General features: G+C 41.1%; 1 protein-coding gene across 1 annotated transcript in view; it reads right to left on the bottom strand.

Moving 5' to 3' along the window:
- The window catches only part of oacyl (O-acyltransferase like), a 58971-nt gene that overhangs the window by 30502 nt on the left and 5387 nt on the right, over window positions 1–23082 (bottom strand). The window contains exons 4-9 of the mRNA XM_048540047.2: window positions 21905–22046; window positions 21565–21809; window positions 18630–18701; window positions 13896–14066; window positions 12457–12559; window positions 10242–10343 (exon numbers count right to left, since the gene is read on the bottom strand). Coding sequence (XP_048396004.1) covers window positions 10242–10343; window positions 12457–12559; window positions 13896–14066; window positions 18630–18701; window positions 21565–21809; window positions 21905–22046 — 835 coding nt within the window. The remainder of the gene's footprint in view (window positions 1–10241; window positions 10344–12456; window positions 12560–13895; window positions 14067–18629; window positions 18702–21564; window positions 21810–21904; window positions 22047–23082) is intronic.

Consider the following 23082-nt stretch of genomic DNA (forward strand, 5'->3'; position numbering starts at 1 on the left):
ATAGATCATTAATTCCATGCAGTGGCACAGTCAGATTGCAGTGCAAATTCAACTTTGCTTCTCGAAATCTTGAACCTGGTTGCTATGAATGGCCAAGCAGTGGCAGGGTTCCAAGTATACACGGATTTATGCCGTCGAGCCATTAATAAGATTCCAACCACACCTACTGAGGAGAGAATGAAAGAACCACATGACTGCCTTGTTCAATGACAGAGGAGAATGAAGCAGATATACTACCAGTGAGCAGATAAAGAACCGCCATAAGGATGCATTAGACTGAGGGCATGACTCAGAAACCCTGCCTCACATATCAGGATGCAATATAAAGTTTCAAAAAGGTCACACCAGCTCAGATTGTACAATGTCATTATTGATCATGCTGCTTAGCTGCAAAGGCACAGGAGCCAGCTCAGGCCATTGAATGACACACTGACTACACATAGAGAAAGGGAGGAAGAAAAAACTAATGATGACTGTGTGATGAGCAACCAACAGCAAGACGGTCATGTTGTAAACTGAGAGTAATGGAGAATAATATATATCTCTCCAAATGGTTTTACGTTCACCAGGTCAGGGCAAGTTGTCAAACCACAAACCATTGTACTGAAATTCTAATCTTGTTACTCTGTTTTATCCGTTTGTATAATTATTGAATTGACAACACAAATCTAGATACAACCACATGCACCTGTCTGGGACTCTTGGAGAGAGGAATGCTGCATTATAAGTCATGTCTAATGAGTGATATCACTTTAAAAGACATGCTGTGATGCTGTCCCTGTATCATGTCGTGTGATCTAATCATAAGAATGTTTCAGGCTCCATCTTTGAGTTCATTTGCGGCATGATATGCTGAGTGTAGCATGCTACAGTTTATATCTAAATTGCTTAGCTTGCCCAGTCAAAAAGTTTCCTGTGATTGTAATGTATAGAGAAATCAGGAACTGTAAGAAAAGTCTATTGAATCCTTTGGCAATATTTACAAAAGTCTTGTCCTTATGTTATGAGAGCTAACATGAATACCTTCACATCAATAAGAATCCCTGCAGAAGGTAATATGCCCATAAAAGCATTTATGGGAGATTATGATGGCAGAACAGATTTAGGTTAGCAGCAGTGGCTGATTGTGAAGAAATAACTCCCTGAGTTACATCATATCATATTAGTTCCGATTGCTATGAGCAGGATATGGAGATCAGTGCTGCACGGTGTGACGTCTTTGGCAATGAAGGCAGAAATGTCCATTTCCATTTTCCAGGAGTCATAGATTCCTGCAGCACATGTTGTCTGTCACCTCTGGTTAGTTCCATCCCTGGGTTTATCTTTGTTGCCTTGTTGCCCTTCTGTTTCCTCACAATACCTCCCACTGCCCAGAGCATTTCCATTCCTGCATCACCAAAGGGCCTGAAATCTGACACTTATCTTCCTGTTGGTAGCTGAAGCCTTCCTTCTGAGTAGCTGAACAATCAATTGTTTTTGGCACCTTGTCTCCTGCTGTTCTGTCCTGACAATATCAGATGGGTGTCAACGCCAATCTTAACACAGGTGATAAGTGCCCACTCTTCCTGACATCTGCGGAAGGCTAAAGGATGCCCCTTGCCAAGTGCTCAGTCCCCATCAACCCCACTGAACCATTTAGGGAGTAGAGTTGGTGCCTACAGCCACAGCTGACTCCACACTCTTTATCCAAATGCATGAACTGGTCAGTTTCTGATGGTGTGGGTAAACCCCTGTCTGGCATTTTAAAACTTGGAGCATGAGGTCCTGGCATGCTCCAGGCTTGGGGACCTCTTTGCAAAACAACTACACTTGGTTCGCAATAAACAACTGCACCTCCCAGTCGCGAACCACTTCAATTCCCCCTCCCATTCCTTAGATGACATGTCCATCCTGGGCCTCCTGCAGTGCCACAACGATGCCACCCATAGGTTGCAGGAACAGCAACTCATATTCTGCTTGGGAACCCTGCAGCCCAATGGCATCAATGTGGACTTCACAAGCTTCAAAATCTTCCTTTCTCCTACCGCATCCCAAAACCAACCCAGCTTGTCCCTGCCTCCCTAACCTGTCCTTCCTCCCACCTATCCCCTCCTCCCACCTCAAGCCCCAACCCTATCTCCTACGTACTAACCTCATCCTGCCCCCTTGGCCTGTCTGTCCTCCCTGGACTGGCCTATATCCTCCCTAACTCCCCACCTACACTCACCTTTACTGGCCCCATCCCTGCTTCTTTGACCTGTCTGTTTCCTCTCCACCTATCTTCTGCTCTATCCATCTTTTATCCACCTCCCCCTCTCTCCCTACTCATTTCAGAACCCCCTTCCCCTCCCCCATTTGGAAGAAGGGTCTAGGCCCGAAACATCAGCCTTCCTGCTCCTCTGATGCTGCTTGGCCTGCTGTGTTCATCCAGCTCTACACTTTGTTATGTCAGATTCTCCAGCATCTGCAGTTCCTACTATCTCTAAAGCTTCATAACACATTTATTTGACATTAATGGGGGTGGAGAGCAGAATTCCTACCATGTCTTTTATGTGCAGGGGATCACACGTGTTGAAATTGACACAAAACGTTTTCTGAAATTCTACTGTAAATAGATAAATCAGGAGGGCAGCAAATGACATGTACTTCAATACTAACAAAGTACATGTTGTGTACGCTCTAGCTTATTAAGTTGAATCAAACTATTACCATCCTTGAGACTTTTAAGAACAAATTATCTTAGACAACTTGTCTAATTGACAGAGAATTTTTCTTAGCAAATTGTTTCAGGATATTCTCTTATTCAGTAAGTCATCAGCTGAGATGAGCTCTAGGATGTAACTTTCCTGTTTCTAAAAGGAGCACATAGATTTAATCTTGGCATCAATGTGTCATCTGATAATTTTCACTTGGTGCAACAGCTGATTATTCTAATTAAAATGGACAAGTCTTACCATTGATACTGAAGAGCGTTGTGAGTTATAAGGCTCAGAGTCCCTGAACTTACCTTTGTGAACAAATTTGAACAAAAATATCATATTGCCCATGGGCTTTTCTTTGATTTATTCACAGGATATGGGTATTACTGGTTGGGCCAGAAATTATTCTCCATCCCAAATGTCCAGGGAGACAGTTAAGAGTCAACCACCTTCTTGATCATCTAACACACAGCAGATATCAGAAAGTACGAATGAATGACAAAATGCCTGGACCTCGGATGTTTGAGCAGAAAAATCTGGGAGTGACAGCTAGTTAGTTAGTATTTCTGAAGAGAAGAGATGAGGGTGCAGATCCTTGATCGACATGTAGAGTTGCAGAAAAGTATCAATAGACAGTCCAATCACAGACAGAAAGACAATGGGTTAAGTAACCTGCAAGCAGGTAGTTAACAGAAAACTAGGAAACCTTTACTTGATGGAATGAAGCATTTTCAGCAATCTTCAGCCAGAAGTGCCGAGTGGATGATCCATCTCAGCCTCCTCCAGTTGTCCCCAGAATTACCGATATCAGTCTTCAGGCTATTTGATTAACTGCACATGATATCAAGAAACGGTTGGAGATGGTGGATACTTCAAAGGCTATGGGCCCTGACAACATTCCGGCAATACTACTGAAGAGTTGTGCTCCAGAATTAGCCACTCCCCTAGCCTAGCTGTCACAGTACAGCTACAACACTGGTATCTACCCGGCAATGTGGAAAATTGCCCAAGTATGTCCTGTACACAAAAAGCAGGACAAATCCAACCCGGCCAATCACCGCCCCATTAGTCTACTCTCGGTCATCAGTAAAATGATGAAAGATGTCATCAGCAGTGCTATCAAGCAGCACCTGCTCAGTGACACCCAGTTTGAGCTCTGCCCAGGCCACCCAGCTCCAGATCTCATTGGAGTCTTGGATCAAACATGGAGAAAAGAGTTGAATTCCAGAAGTGAAGTGAGAGTGACAGCCCTTGACATCAAGGCTGCATTCGACCGAGCGTGGCATCACAGAGCCCTGGCAAAACTTGAATCAATGGGTAACGGGGCAAACTCTCTGGTGGTTGGGGTCATACCTGACACATAGGAAGATGGTTGTGGCTGTTGGAGGTCAATCATCTCAGCTCCAGGACATCTCTGCACGAGTTCCTCAGGGTAGTGTCCTAGGCCCAACCATCTTCAGCTGTATCATCAATGATCTTCCCTTTGGAAAGTGTGCAGAGGAGATTTACTAGGATGTTGCCTGGTATGGAGGGAAGGTCTTACGAGGAAAGGCTGAGGGACTTGAGGCTGTTTTCATTAGAGAGAAGAAGGTTGAGAGGTGACTTAATTGAAACATATAAAATAATCAGAGGGTTAGATAGGGTGGATAGGGAGAGCCTTTTTCCTAGGATGGTGATGGCGAGCACGAGGGGGCATAGTTCCATCATAAGATCAGAATAGGGGATGTTTGCCGATGATTGCACAATGTTCAGCACCATTTGTGTCTCATAGAACATAGAACATTACAGCACAGTACAGGCCCTTCGGCCCTCGATTTTGTGCCGCCTGTCATACCGATCTGAAGGCCATCTAACCTACACTATTCCACGTATGTCCATATGTTTGTCCGAGGATGACTTAAATGTACTTAAAGTTGGCGAATCTACTAGCGTTGCAGGCAAAGCGTTCCATTCCCTTACTACTCCCTGAGTAAAGAAACTACCTCTGACATCTGTCCGATATCTTTCACCCCTCAATTTAAAGCTATACCCCCTCATGCTCGCCATCACCATCCTAGGAAAAAGGTTCTCCCTATCCACCCTATCTAACCCTCTGATTATTTTATATGTCTCAATTAAGTCACCTCTCAACCTTCTTCTCTCTAATGAAAACAGCCTCAAGTCCCTCAGCCTTTCCTCGTAAGACCTTCCCTCCATACCAGGCAACATCCTAGTAAATCTCCTCTGCACCGTTTCCAAAGCTTCCACATCCTTCTTATAATGCGGTGACCAGAACTGTACACAATACTCCAAGTGCGGCCGCACCAGAGTTTTGTACAGCTGCAGCATAACCTCTTGGTTCCGGAACTCGATCCCTCTATTAATAAAAGCTAAAACACTGTATGCCTTCTTAACAACCCTGTCAACCTGGGTGGCAACTTTCAAGGATCTGTGTACATGGACACCGAGACATCTCTGCTCATCTACACTGCTAAGAATCTTACCATTAGCCAAGTTCTTTGCCTTCCAGTTTCTCCTACCAAAGTGCATCACCTCACACTTGTCCGCATTAAACTCCATTTGCCACCTCTCAGCCCAGCTCTGCAGCTTATCTATGTCTCTCTGCAACCTACAGCATCCTTTGTCACTATCCACAACTCCACCAACCTTAGTGTCGTCTGCAAATTTACTAACCCATCCTTCTACGCCCTCATCCAGGTCATTTATAAAAATGACAAACAGCAGTGGACCCAACACTGACCCTTGCGATACACCACTAGCAACTGGTCTCCAGGATGAACATTTCCCATCAACTACCACCATCTGTCTTCTTTCAGCAAGCCAATTTCCGATCCAAACTGCTATATCTCCCATAATCCCATTCCTCCACATTTTGTACAATAGCCTACTGTTGGGAACCTTATCGAACACCTTGCTGAAATCTCGTGAGATACTGAAGCAGTCCATGTTCAAATGCAACAAGATCTGGACAATATCCAGGTTTAGGCTGACAATTGGCAAGTGACATTCATGCCACACAAATGCCAGGCTGTGACCATCGCCAATAAGAGACAATCTAACCACTGCTCCTTGACATTCAATGGTGTTACCATCACTGAACCACCCACTATCAACATCCTGGGAGTTATCTTTGACAGAAACTCAACTGGACTCACCACATAAATGCAATGGCCACCAAAGCAGGCCAGAAGCCGGGAATACTGTGGCAAGTAACTCACCTCCTGACTCCTCAAAGCCTGCCCACCATCTACAAGGCACAAGTCAGGAGTGTGATGGAATGCTCCCCTCTGGCCTGCATGAGTGCAGCCCCAAAAACACTGAAGAAGCTTGACACGATCCAGGAGAAGCAGCACACTTGACTGGCATTACATCCAAAGCATCCACTTCCTCTACCACTGACACTCCGTTTCAGCAGTGTGTACTATCTACAAGATGCACTGCAGAAATTCACCAAAGATCCTCAGGCAGCACCACCTAAACCATGACCACTTCCATCTAGAAGGGCAAGGGCAGCAGATATATGGGAATACTACCACATCCAAGTTCCCCGCCAGGCCACTCACCATTCTGGCATGGAAACATATTGCAGTTCCTTCACTGTTGCTGCATCAAAAATCCCGAAATTCCCTCCCTAATAGCATTGTGGGACAACCCACAGCAGATGGACTGCAGCTGTTCAAGAAGGCAGCTCACCACCACCTTCTCAAGGGCAACTGGGGATGGGCAAGAAATCCTGGCCAGCCAGCGATGCCCACACCCCACAAATAAATAAAGAAAAGATCACCTCGGTGAAGCAATAACATGACTGAAAACCAAACAGCTTGACAATAGCTATAATCTTACTAAAGACCATAGGAAAGGTGCAGGCTTAGTCTGTGACAAGAAATGATGAAAACGAAAGAAAAGAATAAGTAACAGACTTACCATTGCAACGCATTCAAGAGGATAAAAAAGATGATTGACATACATAGAAGATTCACATTTAAGAATACAACAATATGTTATTACACTTCCCAACTATTGGAATAGCGTTCTGAAAAGTTTTCTACCAAAAAATATACTTTTTTTTGTCATGGCTATTCCATGAAGTAAGACAAATAGAAGCTATTGTCTGTTGTGTAATTGTTTCAGGATAGCTGTGCAACCTTTTGATGAAGTAATGGAGCTGCACCTCACAGGGCACAAATAGCACAGTGTGGGCAGAGTTCGAACAAATAAGACAAAACTCCACTACAAAACACTACTGGTCTCAAACATTGTGGAACAGGAGAGTGCCGTGAGAGCAAATAGGCATGAACACACAAGGAAGATAGATTAGTTCCTCACCCAGAGTAACTATAAGTTTAAATCCTGGTATATCTTTGACTCCACGTATTGCAATATTTAGTAACAATGTACAATAAATAATGTTACTTTGAACCCAGACTCTGAGCATAGTTCTTGTCAACCAGTTTGTATTGAACTCAAACTGATAGTGTGGCCTCAACCATATGATGAAAGGAGGTCTAGAGTTGCTGAAGTCAATGCCAGAACACAGGCTACTAAATGCCAAACATGAAAAATGGATGTTAGCTTAAATACCTGATACAGTACATCTGGTTTTGAGACATGTAGATTGGTGATGCTATTTTTCTATAATCTGATTCATTGATCACATTTTCAAACTATCCAGGCAGCACTCATTTGCTCCTAAGTAGTACATAAACATTAATGGATAGAAACAGGCCATTCAAGATGAATTAATGTTTGAATGAGAAAGAAGGAGTGACAACAGCGCTACTGTTTCTATAAATCCAAATCCCTCTGTAGTAGACTATGCTTGCTTCACCACAACAACTCTGCAATGTATTCGTCAATGAAGAGGAGGAGCATGTATTCAAGTAGGTCAGGATACATCTATTCACTAGTATTCCTAGCGGACATGCAATGAGTCACATGCTTCCAGTTTTCAGAAGTGTAGCAACAAATTTGCTAGGGATAGCATCACAAAGTTATGTCTTTATAAATCTGTGTCATATGTTGCGATGAGATTTGCAGTGGTTTGTCTCTGAGTCATTTCAAGTTGGAGACATAATGAACATCTATCAAATAAATGCCCACAAGAATACAAAGTAAAAATAAATAATATGTATGCATGTATAAAGCACTTGGGGTCCAATAGTGACTAAGCACAGTACCCTCATGAGCTCCTACAAGAATGTCCTGGAGCTGAGATGTCTGTGTTCAATTTAGCTGCTACATGTCCTTATGAAACAAATAATTATACTTCAAAATTGAAATTCAATTTAAATATTATATGATTTTGTGTAATTAGAAGTGAAAGTCACTCCCTGACCTTCAGAGTCACCGGGTCAAAGCCAAGAATGCTGGAAATTAAATAAAAACATAAAGTGCTAGAAAAATGTATCAAGGAGATAGAACCTGTTAATATTTCAATCCAATATGGCTCTTCTTTGGAATGGCCAGTTTAACAAAAGAGTTGCATAGGAGAGCAAACAACATAAGAAATTAAGAAGAAAGACCTGTGCTTATGTAATGCTTTTCATGGTGTCATGATGTAGTTTTGAATTATGGGCACTGTTATATAGAGTTGAGTATTATCAGATCAGCAAGAACTCGTTGAATGTCAGAACTGACTTGATGGTCTGAATGGCCTACTTCTTCTCCTATATCTTACAGCCACATGGTAACATGGCAGTCAATTTGCTCACATGACTCTTCTGCAAATAACAATGAATGAAGCTCATGACTGGTTTCAGCAATGTTTGTTCAGCATCATGGTGATGGATCAGGACTCCAAAGTACTTACACATATATCAAATGCTTAAATCCAACATTTGTTTTTTTTCTTTAAGTATTGAGGACTGTTACATTCAAAAGATGACTGTGGATATAACTTCAGTGACTTGTCTGGTAGAGCCCCATGTGGCTCTATTATAGATCATTCCTGTACAGATTCGGAGAAATTCAAACTGAAAGACCAACAAAGAAGGGATAATGGGAACTGCAGATGCTGGAGAATCCGAGATAACAAAGTGTGGAGCTGGATGAACACAGCAGGCCAAGCCCATCTTAGAAGTGTAAAAGTTGGCGGATAATGAGTTGACTATCCACCACCCTGTCAGCAGGAAGCCATCTCCAGCAGAGATGTTCCTGTTTTATCTTTCTCAGAAAGAGATGATTAAAAAAAGCTGCCCTGTTGGTCTAAATGTGTTAGTGGCCTGACATACTAGTGTGTGTACCAATGTGCTGTGAAGGTGATTGCTTGAGAATTGCCATAAAGCAGCCCTGCACTGCAAGCCAAGAAAAGAAAACAATGTTAGCTCACACTCACCGCTGCTAGCTAACCACCATTGAAGGGAACGAGGACAACAGAATCTCAAGCTAACCTGAGAAACCAAGAATCTAAAAACCAATTGTTCAATAACAAATATCAATGCTCCCTATGCCATTCAATGTAATGTCCTCAACATTTTACGATCTACCCTTCATGTTTGACTCAGATATAGATCTGTTTATTTTTTACTTTTAACTTTCTTTGAACTCACTTCTTATTCCTAATCTATGAGTATGTATTGTGTTATTATGTAAACTCATAGAGTCATTGAGTTGCACAGCTCGGAATCCGAAATTAATCAAGTCCCAGCTTTTGGCCCATATCCCTCTAAACTCTTCCTATTCATATACCCATCTAGATGCCTTTTAAATTGTAATTGCATCTGCTTCCACAACCTCCTCTGGCAGCTCATTCCATACATGCACCATCATCTGTGTGATAAAGTTGGCCCTTAGATTCCTTTTAAATCTTTTCTCTCTCACCTTAAACCTATGTTCTCTAGTTTTACACTCCCCTACCCTGGAGAAAAAGCCTTGGTTATTTACTCTATCCATGCCCCTCATGATTTTATAAACCTCTATGAGGTCATCCCTCAGCCTCTGACGTTCCAGGGAAAATAGCCCCAGCCGATTCAGCCTTTCCCTACAGCCAAACCCTCCAACCCTGGCAATATCCCTGTAAATCTTTTCTGAATCTTTTCAAGTTTCACAACATCCTTTTTATAGCAGGGAGACATTTCTTAATGCATTTAGTAAGTAATAAACACACGCTTTGTTAACTTAAGGAAGCCTGATAAAATGAATGCTTTTGAAACGTAAGTTTATTTGGTCAGGGAGAGGGGTATCCAAATGGAAGGGATCCTTTTCAAATTAGGTTTATTGTGGCCAACTACGGGAGTGAATGAATAAAGAAAAAGAGCTAGCTCATTCCCCCTCACATGGGTGCTTTATGATCTGAGGTATCCTGCCTGGACCTTAATAAATAATGAAACTTCACTGAGGGATTAGTTGTATTATCAGCGGTAGATATTGGCGAGAACATTTGGAAAGAACTTTCCTTTGCTTCTTTGAACAGATATGGAGGGAATCTATTTCATCCATTTAAAAAGACAGAAAACATTTCTGTTAATGTTTCATTGGAAAGGCAACATCTCTAACAATGCAGCAATAGCTGAAGCATTGGGTCTTAAACTGTTAGGTGGCCAATGATATTAAACAGCTCCTTACCTCTGTAATCTCCTAATAACATAGTCCTTTAGAATTTTGAAGGTCAGACCTTTCTCAGGTTGATGATGCATATTTAATAGTGTTCTTGCACTCAGCAAACCACTGAAAAAGATCATAATACAAATTGGCATTTGTTCATGGTCACTGTTGTATTTTTAACCATATAGGATTTTTCTTGCTTATTAAAATTACCAAAGGTTAATGTCTTAGTATCTAATTTTACAGGCTGTCACAATACTTTCATCATTCTTAACTGTAATATAATTGTATAGTTTCTTCAGTGTGAAGACAGGACTCTATCCCAGAGGGACTATGTACTGGTCATTCCTGTCAAGGGACCAGATACATCAAGTATAATAGCCTTCTCTGCTTGTCTCAATCAGGTCTAGACAATATCAGTTCTGCCCATGGGAAGGTGCCCTGGAGAGGATCCTCCTGCTATGAATTTGCTGAGCCACAGTCTGATGGAAATGCAGTGGGGAGATGCATCATGTGAGAAGATTTTCTGTCAGTAGAACTGGAAACCACCTGTGGAGTGACCCAGGGATAAGGGGAATTGCCCATGGGAAGTTCAATTAGGTGTGCATCAGCATATCAGGATGACAGCAGTGTCTCAAAGTACACCTTCAGTCACACATCTTGACTCTGATGCTCCATAGTCGAGAGGATCAGGGCCAAATAGATGTCTGGGGCAAGCTGTCCATAGTTTTTGAGTGTTAATAGATGCAGCCTGGAATTTAAAAGGCTGCTTTGCCAAATACAGAGAGTTGGGTATTACCACAGGAAGCAGTCTCTTCTGTTTGGTGGGTGTGCAGGATCTGCTCCCAGTTGTGAAGGAATTCACTAGCATTACTTAAATCAGGTGACCTGTATCTGAACTCTCATAGCTTGGCGTACTCAAGCATAGGGTTCATTGGCTGGTACACCCTAACCTTTATATCCTACAGTCTACCTCATGTCCATTGTTCACCTGTGTGAAGCTTGTGACCTCTTTTCCTTTTTGTTAGACTTTGGTTGAAATGATGCTGTCCTGTAATGACAATTGGATCGATCTGATTCATTCTTTATTCCCATTGCACTCTTCAGAACTTCCGATACTAATCCGAGACCCCGAGCTACCCAACAACATTAGAAACATGCTAAAGAGCATGTTAGACAGTAACTCCCAAACTCACATCCATTTTGAGGGACAAAGGTCGCAGATACATGGGAGCACCACCACCTGCAAGTTTCTCTCTAAGCCACTCACCATCCTGCCTTGGAAAAATATCACTATTCCTTCACTGTTGCTGGGTCAAAAACATAGAATGTCCTACCTAACTGCATTGGAGGCCTATCTACAACACATGTACCACAGTGGTTCAAAAAGGCAGCTCACCACCAACTTCTCATGTGCAACTAGGGACAGGCAATAGAAAACTTGAGATAACAATGTGTAGAGCTGGATGAACACAGCAGGCCAAGCAGCATCTTAGGAGCAGGAAGGCTGACGTTTCGGGCGTAGACGCTTCCCCAAAACATCAGCTTTCCTGCTCCTAAAATGCTGCTTGGCCTGCTGTGTTCATCCAGCTCCACACCTTGTTATATCAAATTCTCCAGCATCTGCAGTTCCTATTATCTCCCAGAAGAAAACTTGATGCTTGGGCTAATCATGTATACTTCCTAGGATGAATGGATTGTTCATCTAGCTACTTAGCAATGGTTTATACTCAGAGAGAAAATGCATTCATTTTGCATCACCTCCAAAACAGTAAATACATTTGCCAGTCTGAAGTCGCAATCTAAATCATCATTAGATTGCCAGAAAAACTAATACCTGACATTTTACTGACATAATGCAGAAATGTATCAGACACAATCTCCCAATTGAGAAGGAAGAATGGAACTGCAGTGCAATCTTCTCTAGGACTGTGTCAGACATGTTTCATGTGATATTTAAAATACATCTTCACCAGTAATACACACAATGCGAAACAGAATTTAATTCAGCCTTGAGGAACAAACATTGAGGATCCCAGTGCTTGATCAGCTTGTTGATGGTAGGTAATGCTTAGTGAACTGTCAGTAATCATAACCAAGCTCTTCTCCTTTTCCTCATCAATGCCTGCACAGCTCCAGTCAGTTGCCTGTGATTTTTTTTTTGCAGGCGAGGAGTTACTAAAGCAGTAAAAGTTACACCACAGTTCGCCTGTTACAATGAAACTGTTTAACTCACCTAATCAGGAACAAACTATCCACTGCCAAATAGAATGGACCGCCAAGAGAGAAAATATAAAGGACATTATTTGGGACAGACACCAACCACTGTACTGGATTATCTAAAGGAAATGAACAAATATATACTTTTGAGGTTATTAAACTCGATCTATTAAATGTATGAGATAACAAGATAAAGAGCTGAATGAACACAACAGGCCACGCAGCATCGAAGGAACAGGAAAGCTGACACACAGTGGCTCAGTGGTTAGCCTTGCTGCCGCTGCCTCACAGCGCCAGGGACCCGGGTTCAGTTCTACCTTCAGGCAACTGTCTGCGTGGGTTTTCTCTGGGTGCTCCGGTTTCCTCTCACAGTCCAAAGATCGCCAGGTTAGGGTGGATTGGCCACAGGAAATTGCCCATAGTATTCAGGGATGCTGCACCTGAGTATTTCTGGAATTTCGGATTTGTATCCTTCTTCAGAAAAAACCCAAAAAGTCAGCCTTCCTGCTCCTCTGGTGCTGCCTGGCCTGCTGTGTTCATCCAGCTCTACACCTTGTTATCTCAGATTCTCCAACATTGGCAGTTCCTACTATCTCTGATAAATGTATGATTTTTTAAGTATGATATAAGCATACGGAGCAAGCTATTTGCTTCACATAAAGCTTAGAGAATACAGCTTGACATCTTCCATGACCTAGTACATTTTGACCTCTCAAGGATTATACTCGTTGCACTCAATCTGTCGAGAAAGGAAACTTACAGCAAAAATAATTTTCAAGAACGTAAATCTCTGAAAGTTTTTCTCCAGTCCCCAAAGACACTGAATGATGACAGTTTCTTGTAATATACAGTCTAACTCTGCTTGCCCTATTCTGCAAGTGAAATACCCTCAGTACTGGTAGCAAGTGAACATCATAGAACTAATTTTATCTTTTTGTGCTCATTTACTCATTAAAAATATTGCACTAACAGACAGAAAATCAAATTGGCTGAATAAAGGCGAATCATTTTACATGGCCAATATAACATATTGCTCTGCTTTAGAATAACAAATGAAGAATATTATTCCTGATGCTCCCTAGAGTGGATGATAATCTGTTATTGTCCTTATTGCCAAAATCCTCAATGTCTGTAATAGATATTTATCTGAGCTACCTATCAAAACCAATTAATTGCTTTGCTTGAAATTCAATTGTAGACATCAGTTAATTGTTGGAGAAAATATTCCCTTTAAACGTGGCACCTATTAACTTTATACTTCCATTGTTACTTTGCCTGCATGTCATATAAGAAAAAATTATTTACAGAAGTAGATCATGACAACCCAATCTTTTTTTAATTAGGAGTAGTATTAATATTTTTCTGTCAAATTTTCCCTCTGTTCTAAGTGAATGTTTCAAAATAAACAATATAAAATATACAAAAGGATACATATGCACAAGTAATCCACTGTACCTAGATTATTAAATAAAATGAAATGACAGACATGTCCTGAAATTATCCAGAGTAAACTCAGCACTCGGATCCCATTTATCACTGAATATGATCTCACAGTGTTCTTAGCGCGAAACAGGACAGGGATACTATTTTGTATGGCAAAGCTCGTCAGCATCCAGTTGAAGAAATCTGCAAAGACCAAATAACATGGAAAAAGCAATTTTAGTATTTTTAGTACAATGATGTTTACTGTAAATTACTGTAGTGTTGTTTTATTCAAAGGACCAGTGCTCCAAGTAATTCCTCATTTATCATCTTGCTTCTTTTATCTTCAGCAATGTTTTGCTTCCACACTAGTTTTACTGGTAAGTTTGATATCAATTTGATGAAGAAAAATTAACCTAGTAAGATTTAAAGAATTAGATAACAACTGAAAGAACAGCAGATGCTGTAAATCATGAACAAAGACAAAGTTGCTGGAAAAGGTCAGCAGCTCTGGCAGCATCTGTGAAGACAAAATCAGAGTTAACATTCTGGGTCTGGTGCCCCTTCCTCAGAACTGATGTTGGCTGGGAAAATTGTATCAGAGATAATAGGAGTTGCAGATGCTGAAGAATCCGAGATAATAAGGTGTAGAGCTGGATGAACACAGCAGGCCAAACAGCATCATAGGAGCAGGAAGGCTAACGTTTCGGGCCTAGACCCTTGGGTGGTCTAGGCCCGAAATGTCAGCCTTCCTGCTCCTATGATGCTGCTTGGCCTGCTGTGTTCCTCCAGCTCTACACCTTATTATCTTGGCTGAGAAAATGTCAGCTGATATGCAGAATAAGGGGAGGGGAATGGGGTAAGGAGTAAACAATAGGATAGAGCCTAAAGAGAGAGAAGAACAGTTGGACTGACCAAAATTTGATAACAATTAGGCTGGGAGGGTGAATAGTTGTTAATGGGAATATTAGTGACTAACAACAGGTGGTGTGTAACGGCAGGTTATGTGGTAACGAGGCCTGGTGGGTGGGGTAGGGGACTAGGACATGGGAGAGTTTAGGCCCTAAAATTATTGAACTCTATATTGAGCCCAGGAGGCTGCAGGGCTCCCAAGTGGAAAATTAACAACTATTCACCCTCCCAGCCTGATCATTATTAACTCTTCGTCTAAACAACTGCTCTTCTCTTTCTTTACGCTCTATCCTATTCTTTACTCCCTTCCCCATTCCCCTCCCTTTTTCTGCGTAGAAACTGAAGTTTCCCAGCCAACGTCAGTTCTGAGGAAGGGTCACAGATTTGAAACGTTAACTCTGTTTTTACCTCCACAGATGCTGCCAGACCAGCTGAGGTTTTCCAGCAATTTTGTTTTTGTTACTAAAGAATTGGCTAAGTAAAAGTGTGTTAAAACAAGGTTGTTGTTCAGGATTAGTGAACTGAAATGTTAAAGTTAATTGCTTCTTGCTCCAAAGATGTTTCCTGACACGATGAGCAGTTCCCAACATTTTCTGTGTTCATTTGTAATCTAAAGCCTTTGCTGTTTCAAGAAAAATTAAGTCATTTTAACTCAGTTAGGATCATTTGCCAATGTTAAGACAATACCAAATTAAAAAATGACACAGCAAGGTAAGGAAAGCTTGTAATGTGTTGCAGATATTTCATTGCATAATTTATACATTTCAGAGGTAAAACTTTGTGTTTTAAAAACATACTTTTTATGTTTAGGATTTTGAGAGATTATGGAATGTAAGAGTTGACCAAACATCCATTAGCTTGTTGAAACTGGGATATCCAAGATAAAACATGACTTTATTATTAGTTTTTTCTCCTGAAACTATTTGTTAAATAATCAACACTTATTGACAATTGAAACAAGATAAAGATGGTGGCATAGTGTTGATGTTTCAGGATTAGCAATCCAGACATAAGATTTATGTTTTGGGCACATATTCCACCGCAGCAGCTGGTTGAATTTAAATTAGGTTAATAAATCTGAAATTGATAGATTAGATTAGATTAGATTCCCTACAGTGTGGAAAAAGGACCTTCCACTCAACAAGTCCATACCACTCCTTGCAGCATCCCACTCAGACCCATCCCCCTATAGCCCACACACTCCTGAACACTACAGGCAATTTAGCAAGGCCAATCCACCTAACCTGCACATCTTTGGACTGTGGGAGGAAACCGGAGCACCTGGAGGAAACCCACGCAGACATGGGGAGAACGTGCAAACTCCGCACAGACAGTTAGCCGAGGCTGGAATCTAAGCCGGATCCCTGGCGCTGTGAGGCTGTAGTGCTAACAAGCGAGCCACCATGATAGATAGGGGACAAGACTAAAATGAGGAGGAATTTCTTCAGTCACAAGATGGTGAATCTGAGTAATTCATTGTCGCTGAAGAATGAGAAGGCCAAGTCATTGACGGGCCAGAAGACAGTGATAGATCGTTTTTGATTAGTTAGGGGATTAAGGGTTATGGGGAGAATAGAGTTGAGAAAGATATCAACCTTGATGGAACGTTAGAGCAAACTCGATCAGGCTGAATCACCTTAGCTGCTCCTATATCTTATGGACTAAGAGTTCACACAAAGCATTTGCAAAGGCATGTGGAGGAATTTCATTGGAGGGAGGCAAAGTATTTGTTTCTGAATGATGCAATAAAGTTTTGTTACTAAATTCTCAGAACCTTTCAGGCTTGTTGGCTTTCCTAACTTTCACAATCAAGAATATCTTTTGCACTCATTGACTTTCCATCATTACATATTAACACCTCACTCTGAGTGGATTCCATTCACAGGCACAATCTTGTTCCCCAAAAACAGAAGATGTGCTCATAAAACCAACCATATATAAAATATACTATGCCTGTGCATGGCTGCGTAAACGTCACCTTCCAAGCCATTGTGATTACAAACTTATTCCGTAACATGGTTCCTTCATAACCAAGCATTTTTTGCCCAAGTACATCCACTGTAAGATTGAAAGCTGACTAGATCAATCAACACATGAGAAGCCTCAGTCATATGCAGTCTTGCTTGTCGTTTTTTAACACTTTGATTGGGAAGTTTGAAGATGACTCTGGCAACAAACCTATTCCAGTGAAGGAACCACAATGCCAGAAAAACTGACTGGGGCAGGCAAGTGGAGCTTAATCCCAGATGAGGTTTAATTCAAAAGGATGCTTAATTCAAAAGCTTCACACAAAAGTGGGTTAGATAGGAAAATAACAGTAAAATTAAACTCAGTGTGTGACTGTGAGGGGGACTGGAAGGATCCTGGGGAATGGAAGGGGAAAACAGGGATGCAGAGGGGAGAATTACAGTGCTCTGGGTGATGCGGACAAGAGAGCAGAGAAGAAAGCAAAGAACTGTTGATGCTGGAAATCTGAAACAAAAACTGAAATGAAGAAGCTCAGTGAGTCAGGTGCAAAGCGAAAAATGGAGTTAACATGTTGAGTCCAGTGACCCTTCTTCAGAACTGTCATGATGCAGCCAGACCTGCTGAGTTTCTCCCGCAATTTCTGTTTTTGTTCAAGGAAGTGTAGGAGTTGCATATTTATGGTGGGAAACACAATGGAGTAATCAGGTGCATTGGAGGAGGACAAAGAATAGGTGAATAAGTAAAAGGTGGTGTAAGGCTAAGGCTGGGCGTGGAGTTGTGGATGGAAGTGGGATCAGGAGGAAGAGCAGATATATGAAGCCTGATAGTGAAAAGGCCAATAGCCATGGGGAATAGTAAGAAGTTGATCAACAGGGATTGCAGAAAAGTGTAGTCATGGTCAATGGATGAAGGCTGAATAAATTAGATTAAATATTTGGAGTCAAAGGGTCAGAGAGATGTACGGCATGGAAACAGGGCCTTCAGTCCTACTTGCCAATGCTGGCCAGATATCCAAAATTAATCGTTTTCTGATGAAAGGTCTAGGCCTGAAACATCAGCTTTTGTGCTCCTAAGATGCTGCTCGACCTGTTGTGTTCATCCAGCCCCACACTTTGCTATCTCGGATTCTCCAGCATCTGCAGTTCCCATTATCTCTGATCCAAAATTAATCCAGTCCAATTTCCCAGCATTTGGCCCATATCCCTCTAAACCCTTGTATTCATATACCCGTCCAGATGCCTTTTAAATGTTGTAATTGTACCAGCCTCCACCACTTCCTTTGGCAGCTCATTCCATACACGCACCACCTCTGCATGATAAGGTCATCCCTTAGGTCCATTTCAAACAATTCCCTCTCACTTTAAACCTATGACTGCGTTTGGAATCCCCTATCCTGGGGAAAAAAAGCTTGGCTATTAACCCTATCTTTGTCCCTCATGATTTTATAAACTTCTATCTGGCCACCCCTCAACGTCCACTGCTGCAGGGAGACCAGACCCAGTCTTTTCAGCCTCATCCTACAGCTCAAACCCTTCGGCCCTGGCAACATTCTAGTAAATCTTTTCCAAACCCTTTCAAGTTTCACAGCATTCTACCTACAGCAGTGAGACATACATGCATCATCTCCTTCTAAAACTGTCATGCAAAAAGATGGCTTCACAGAGAATGTGCAGGACAAATTGGACGGGCCTGAGATCCTGCCCTTCAGAGGGATTCAAAACAAAAACTAAAAAATAGTATGGCTCCAGCACTCCCTTACAGCCTTAGCACTGAAGTGAATTACTCTGCAGAACGAAGGAGATTAAGCTTTATCAATTCCTAACATCAATGCCTCAACCTTGTGCTGTGATTCATTTAGCTCTGAGAAGAAAGGCGTCTAAGACTCACCACCTGAGGTGATGGTGATGGCAGGGGCTATTCCATGTTCAGCTGTGCAGGAGCATTCCAAGACACGTTTATCTGCAAGTTAAGGACATGGAGATGAACCCATTAAGGTATGCTGTCAATCCTATGTTTGAAGGGCTGTATCAGAAAGGATAACAAAGGTAACAAAGAGTCAGGTTGTGCTAATGCATTGAAGATAAAGTAAACACCAAGGCTTCAAAAGTTCCAATTGTATTTCATGTGACAGAATGAAGAAGAAGGAAACCATTCAGAGGTCATAGAGGATGTATCTTACCATGGCTGCAGGGAAGCTTTCATTCAAGATATGAGCAACCTGGTAGGGGCCCAAAAGGTAGCTTAACTGTGTCAAGATCTCAAGTAGAAATAGGCATCTCATTCCTAATCATTCTTTACAGGCCGGTACTTCCATGATCAAATTACCCCCAAAGCTATACAAGTATTACCAAGGTTAAGAAGGAGGAAGAAGAGAAGAATAAGGGCCCAACCCCAAAAGGTTCAAGATGCACTTGTGGATGCGAAACATTGCCTGTAGAGCGGAACCAGGGTCTTCACTGCCATCAACTCCACTGAACAGAGTGTAAACTAAATGAATGGCGATCGAAGTACCATAGAACATAGAATAGTACAGCACAGTACAGGCCCTTCGGTCCACAATGTTTTGTCAAACGTTTACCCTAATCCTAAGGTCTATCTAATCTCTACTCCTACCTTATACTATCATCAATATGCCAATCCAATAGCCGCTTAAATGACCCTAATGAGGCCGACTCCACTACCCTCTCCTGCAATGCACTCCATGCCCCTACCACTCTCTGAGTAAAGAACCCATCTCTGATGCCTCCCCTGTATCTACCTCCATATGTTATTATGGAGGGCATGAGGTCAGCATGGTGGTTTGCAAAAGGTCAAAGTTTGGCTTGGGGGTGGAGGGGGAATCGGTAAAGTTTTTTGAGCTTACTTTACAAAATTTTCATCATCCAGATAATCACCTCTGAGGTGCTGTGAACCACACCTGCTTTAAAACCTGATCCAATTCTAAGAAAATTAGAGTGCTATAAGTGGTGCCTATCCCTGCAGAGGAGTTGGCCAGGTTATGTTGATAGGGAGTGGGTTAGTTATGTTGAAAATTGGGGGTGCCAGGAATTGAATCCTGTTTATTATTTTTAAAGATCTGCAGAGTTTTCCCCAAATCTGTGAAAATCCAGTTCCATGGTCAGATGGCTTACTCTGTACGATAAAATAATTATGTGATAATGCCTTCAGGGTCTGATATACTCATAGTATCACATTAAGGATAATATTCCTTTTACTAATAATGTTTTAAAGACTCAATCATAAGTAGCATAGATGATACCTCTCACAGATTTGCTTATAATGCTGGATTACAGAAGACAATGCTAATGTAACAATTTAGGAAGAGAATAATTAAATACCCAGAACTATGTGTTAACCAAATTTACTACAGCAGTGACTAAAGTCATTTTAACTTAACAACATTATGACTTTGGGGCATTCTCAACTTGCTGTTATAGTGTAAAATTGGCATAGCCTTTAACTAGCTTATGAGAGTTTCTGAAAATCAAACAATTTCTTTCAAGTGATCCACTGAAATTCAGGCAGTTTCTTCCAAATGTTCCACTGAAAATCATGTAGTTTCTCTCAAGGGGTACAGGTTCTAAGTTCCTTGAAAGTTGAGCGACAGGTAGATATGATAGTAAAGAGATGTTCAGTGTGCTTGACTGTATTGATCAGTGCAGGAATATAGGAGTTGGGCGTTAAAACTGTACAGGACATAGGTTCAACCAATTCTGGAATATTACCCACAGTTCTCGTCTCTGTCCTATAGGAACGATGTTGTGAAACTGGAAAGGGATCGGAAAAGATTTACGGGGATGTTGTTAGGGTTGGAGTGTTTGAGATATGAGGAGAGACTGAATTGGCTGGGGCTATTTTCCCTGGAACATTGGTGGCTAAGGAGTGATATTACAGAGTTTTATAAAATCATGAGGAGCATGGGTAAGGTAAATAGTCAAGGTATTTTCCCTGAGGTGGAGATGTCCAAAACTAAAGGACATAGGTTTAAGGTGAGAGGAGAAAGATATTAAGGGGGCCTAAGAGGCAACTTTCTCACGCAGAGGGTGGTGCATGTACGGAATGAGCTACCAGAGGAAGTGGTGGAGGCTGATGTGATTACAACATTTTTAAAGGCATCTGGATGGAGATATGAATAGGAAGGATTTAGAGGGATACAGGCCAAATGCTGGCAAATGGGACTAAATTTAGATAGGAGATCTGGTCAATATGGACAAGTTGGGCCAAAGGCTCTGTTTCCATGCTGCATATCTCTATGACTCTGAAAATCAGGTAGTTTCTTTCAAGTGATCCACTGAAAATCAGTCATTTTCTTTCAAGTGAACCATTGCAAATCAGACAGTTTATTTCTGGTAATCCACTAAAAATCAAACAGTTTCTCTCAAGTGCAGCCAATCTGCAATACTGGTTTTGCATTTGATCATCAAAGGGAAAATATCCTATGATTTCTAATCTGATCCCTGCTTAACTGTGTGTAGCTTATTTACCAAATACAAGTGAAATTTGCAGTTATTGATTGGAAGTGAAGTATTCTTGTAAGTACATCCAGGTACATACATACAGCAAAATCTCTGTTCTGCCCAATAATCCATTTCAGCCACAAATATGGCATAACAACCATCCATGTGACCACATGCCAACTTTGTACTATCTATTAATGTAGTAAGGTAGTTTCATACCATAAATTTAAGCTCAATAAGGAAAACAGATACTGTCCTTGCTAGTGACACTCATATCTATGAAAGAATTTTTTTAAAAATTGCATTAAATTATAACATAAGATCTATTTCATCAATACATTACTATAAAGTTAAATACATCTTACCTACTCCATTATTATTTTCTGTTGTTTCCATTGGATTATGTTCTGGTGAATCAAACTTGGATTTTGGGTTATTTGCTTGTAATTGCTGACCATTTATTTTATAAAATGAAACTGTCCCATAGTGCTTGTGAGCTAAACTTAAGCTGTCCTTCAGTTTGTTACCAACTGATTTTCTCTTCCAATCTTTTATTGTAATAAAAATCGTCCCAGATATGGTCATGATAACGAAAAGGATAACAACAAACCTGTTTTAAAAAAAAAGATTTTATGAGACATTCTCCATGGAAAATATGGAAGTGTAATACTAAGCCATTCGATACTATGTATGTGTAATACGTACATGCAAACACTGACAAAGACATCAACATTAGGAACGTTATTTTGGCAAAACACGTTTTTCACTCTGTATGTATTGTTAGTCACAAGGAATGAAAAAACTGGAGAAGGAGATATGAAAGACATGTTCTGGTACTTGAAAAAACCTGAAAGTAGAAAACAAAGCTAAAGGTTTATTGTTTAAAAATAGAAACATAGATTTGACTCTATGCAGATTAATAAAAGTCATAAATTAACACCAACTCCTATTGTCCACATTTGTACTTGAAACAGTAATTGGAACAGTAATAATATTAACAATAGTCCAAATCTACAACTAAATGTTCATGGTTAACAAACCAAACTCATATTTGATCTAGTCAAAAAATTAGCCTGGTTGTTCAGTAGCTGCTGTCTGGCTAGTTGTAATGATTCAACAGTTGCTGGCATAGTAGACTGTTGCAGAATGGAGGTACCACAAACCACAACTGCTGCCAGGATACTGGGATTCCCCTAAATGATATGCCAAGTATAATCAGACGCTGAAGTTGTGATACATCTTGGGAAACTAGTTTACGAGCAGTCAGTAATAATGTGCAGCTGGAGGAGCCTGAAATTCTCATGACATCTCGTATTCACTTTGCCTTATTCACTATGGAAACAGAATGAGCTGAATTCAGCATATGATGACCTTTGACCCATCAGCAGTAAGGAACATCATGAATTCTGTAATTGTTTTTAAGAATCTTTGGTAAGGACTTGTGTTGATTATAGGGAACAGAGAAGTTGATTACAAGGAACAGCAGGAGAACATTCAACCGATTGTTCCCATCCTGGCATTCTAGATCATGGCTGAGCATTTACTTCAATGCCCTTGAACATTATTTTTGTCCCATTCAGTTATTGGTAACTGAAAATTTATCAATCTCTCTCTTGAACTTCTTCCTCATCTCAAAACTAAATGGATTGTCTTTTTTTTCTGAGACTGCATGCCTGATTGCAGATCCCATAGTCAATAGAAACATTGGGCTGAATCTTACATTGTGCTGGCTAAATCCAAGTTGCATTGGATTTTTGAGGGCTTTCTTCTGAGAAGCCTAGTGGCCTTACTGCACAAATCTTGCTAAGGCCATCTCATCAACTACTTACCCACCTCCTATGGCATCTACCACATTTGATTTCTGCCCCATCTTACCATGCACC

The sequence above is a fragment of the Stegostoma tigrinum genome, chromosome 1 (assembly GCF_030684315.1).
Source record: "Stegostoma tigrinum isolate sSteTig4 chromosome 1, sSteTig4.hap1, whole genome shotgun sequence".
NCBI classification, from domain to species: Eukaryota; Metazoa; Chordata; class Chondrichthyes; order Orectolobiformes; family Stegostomatidae; genus Stegostoma; species Stegostoma tigrinum.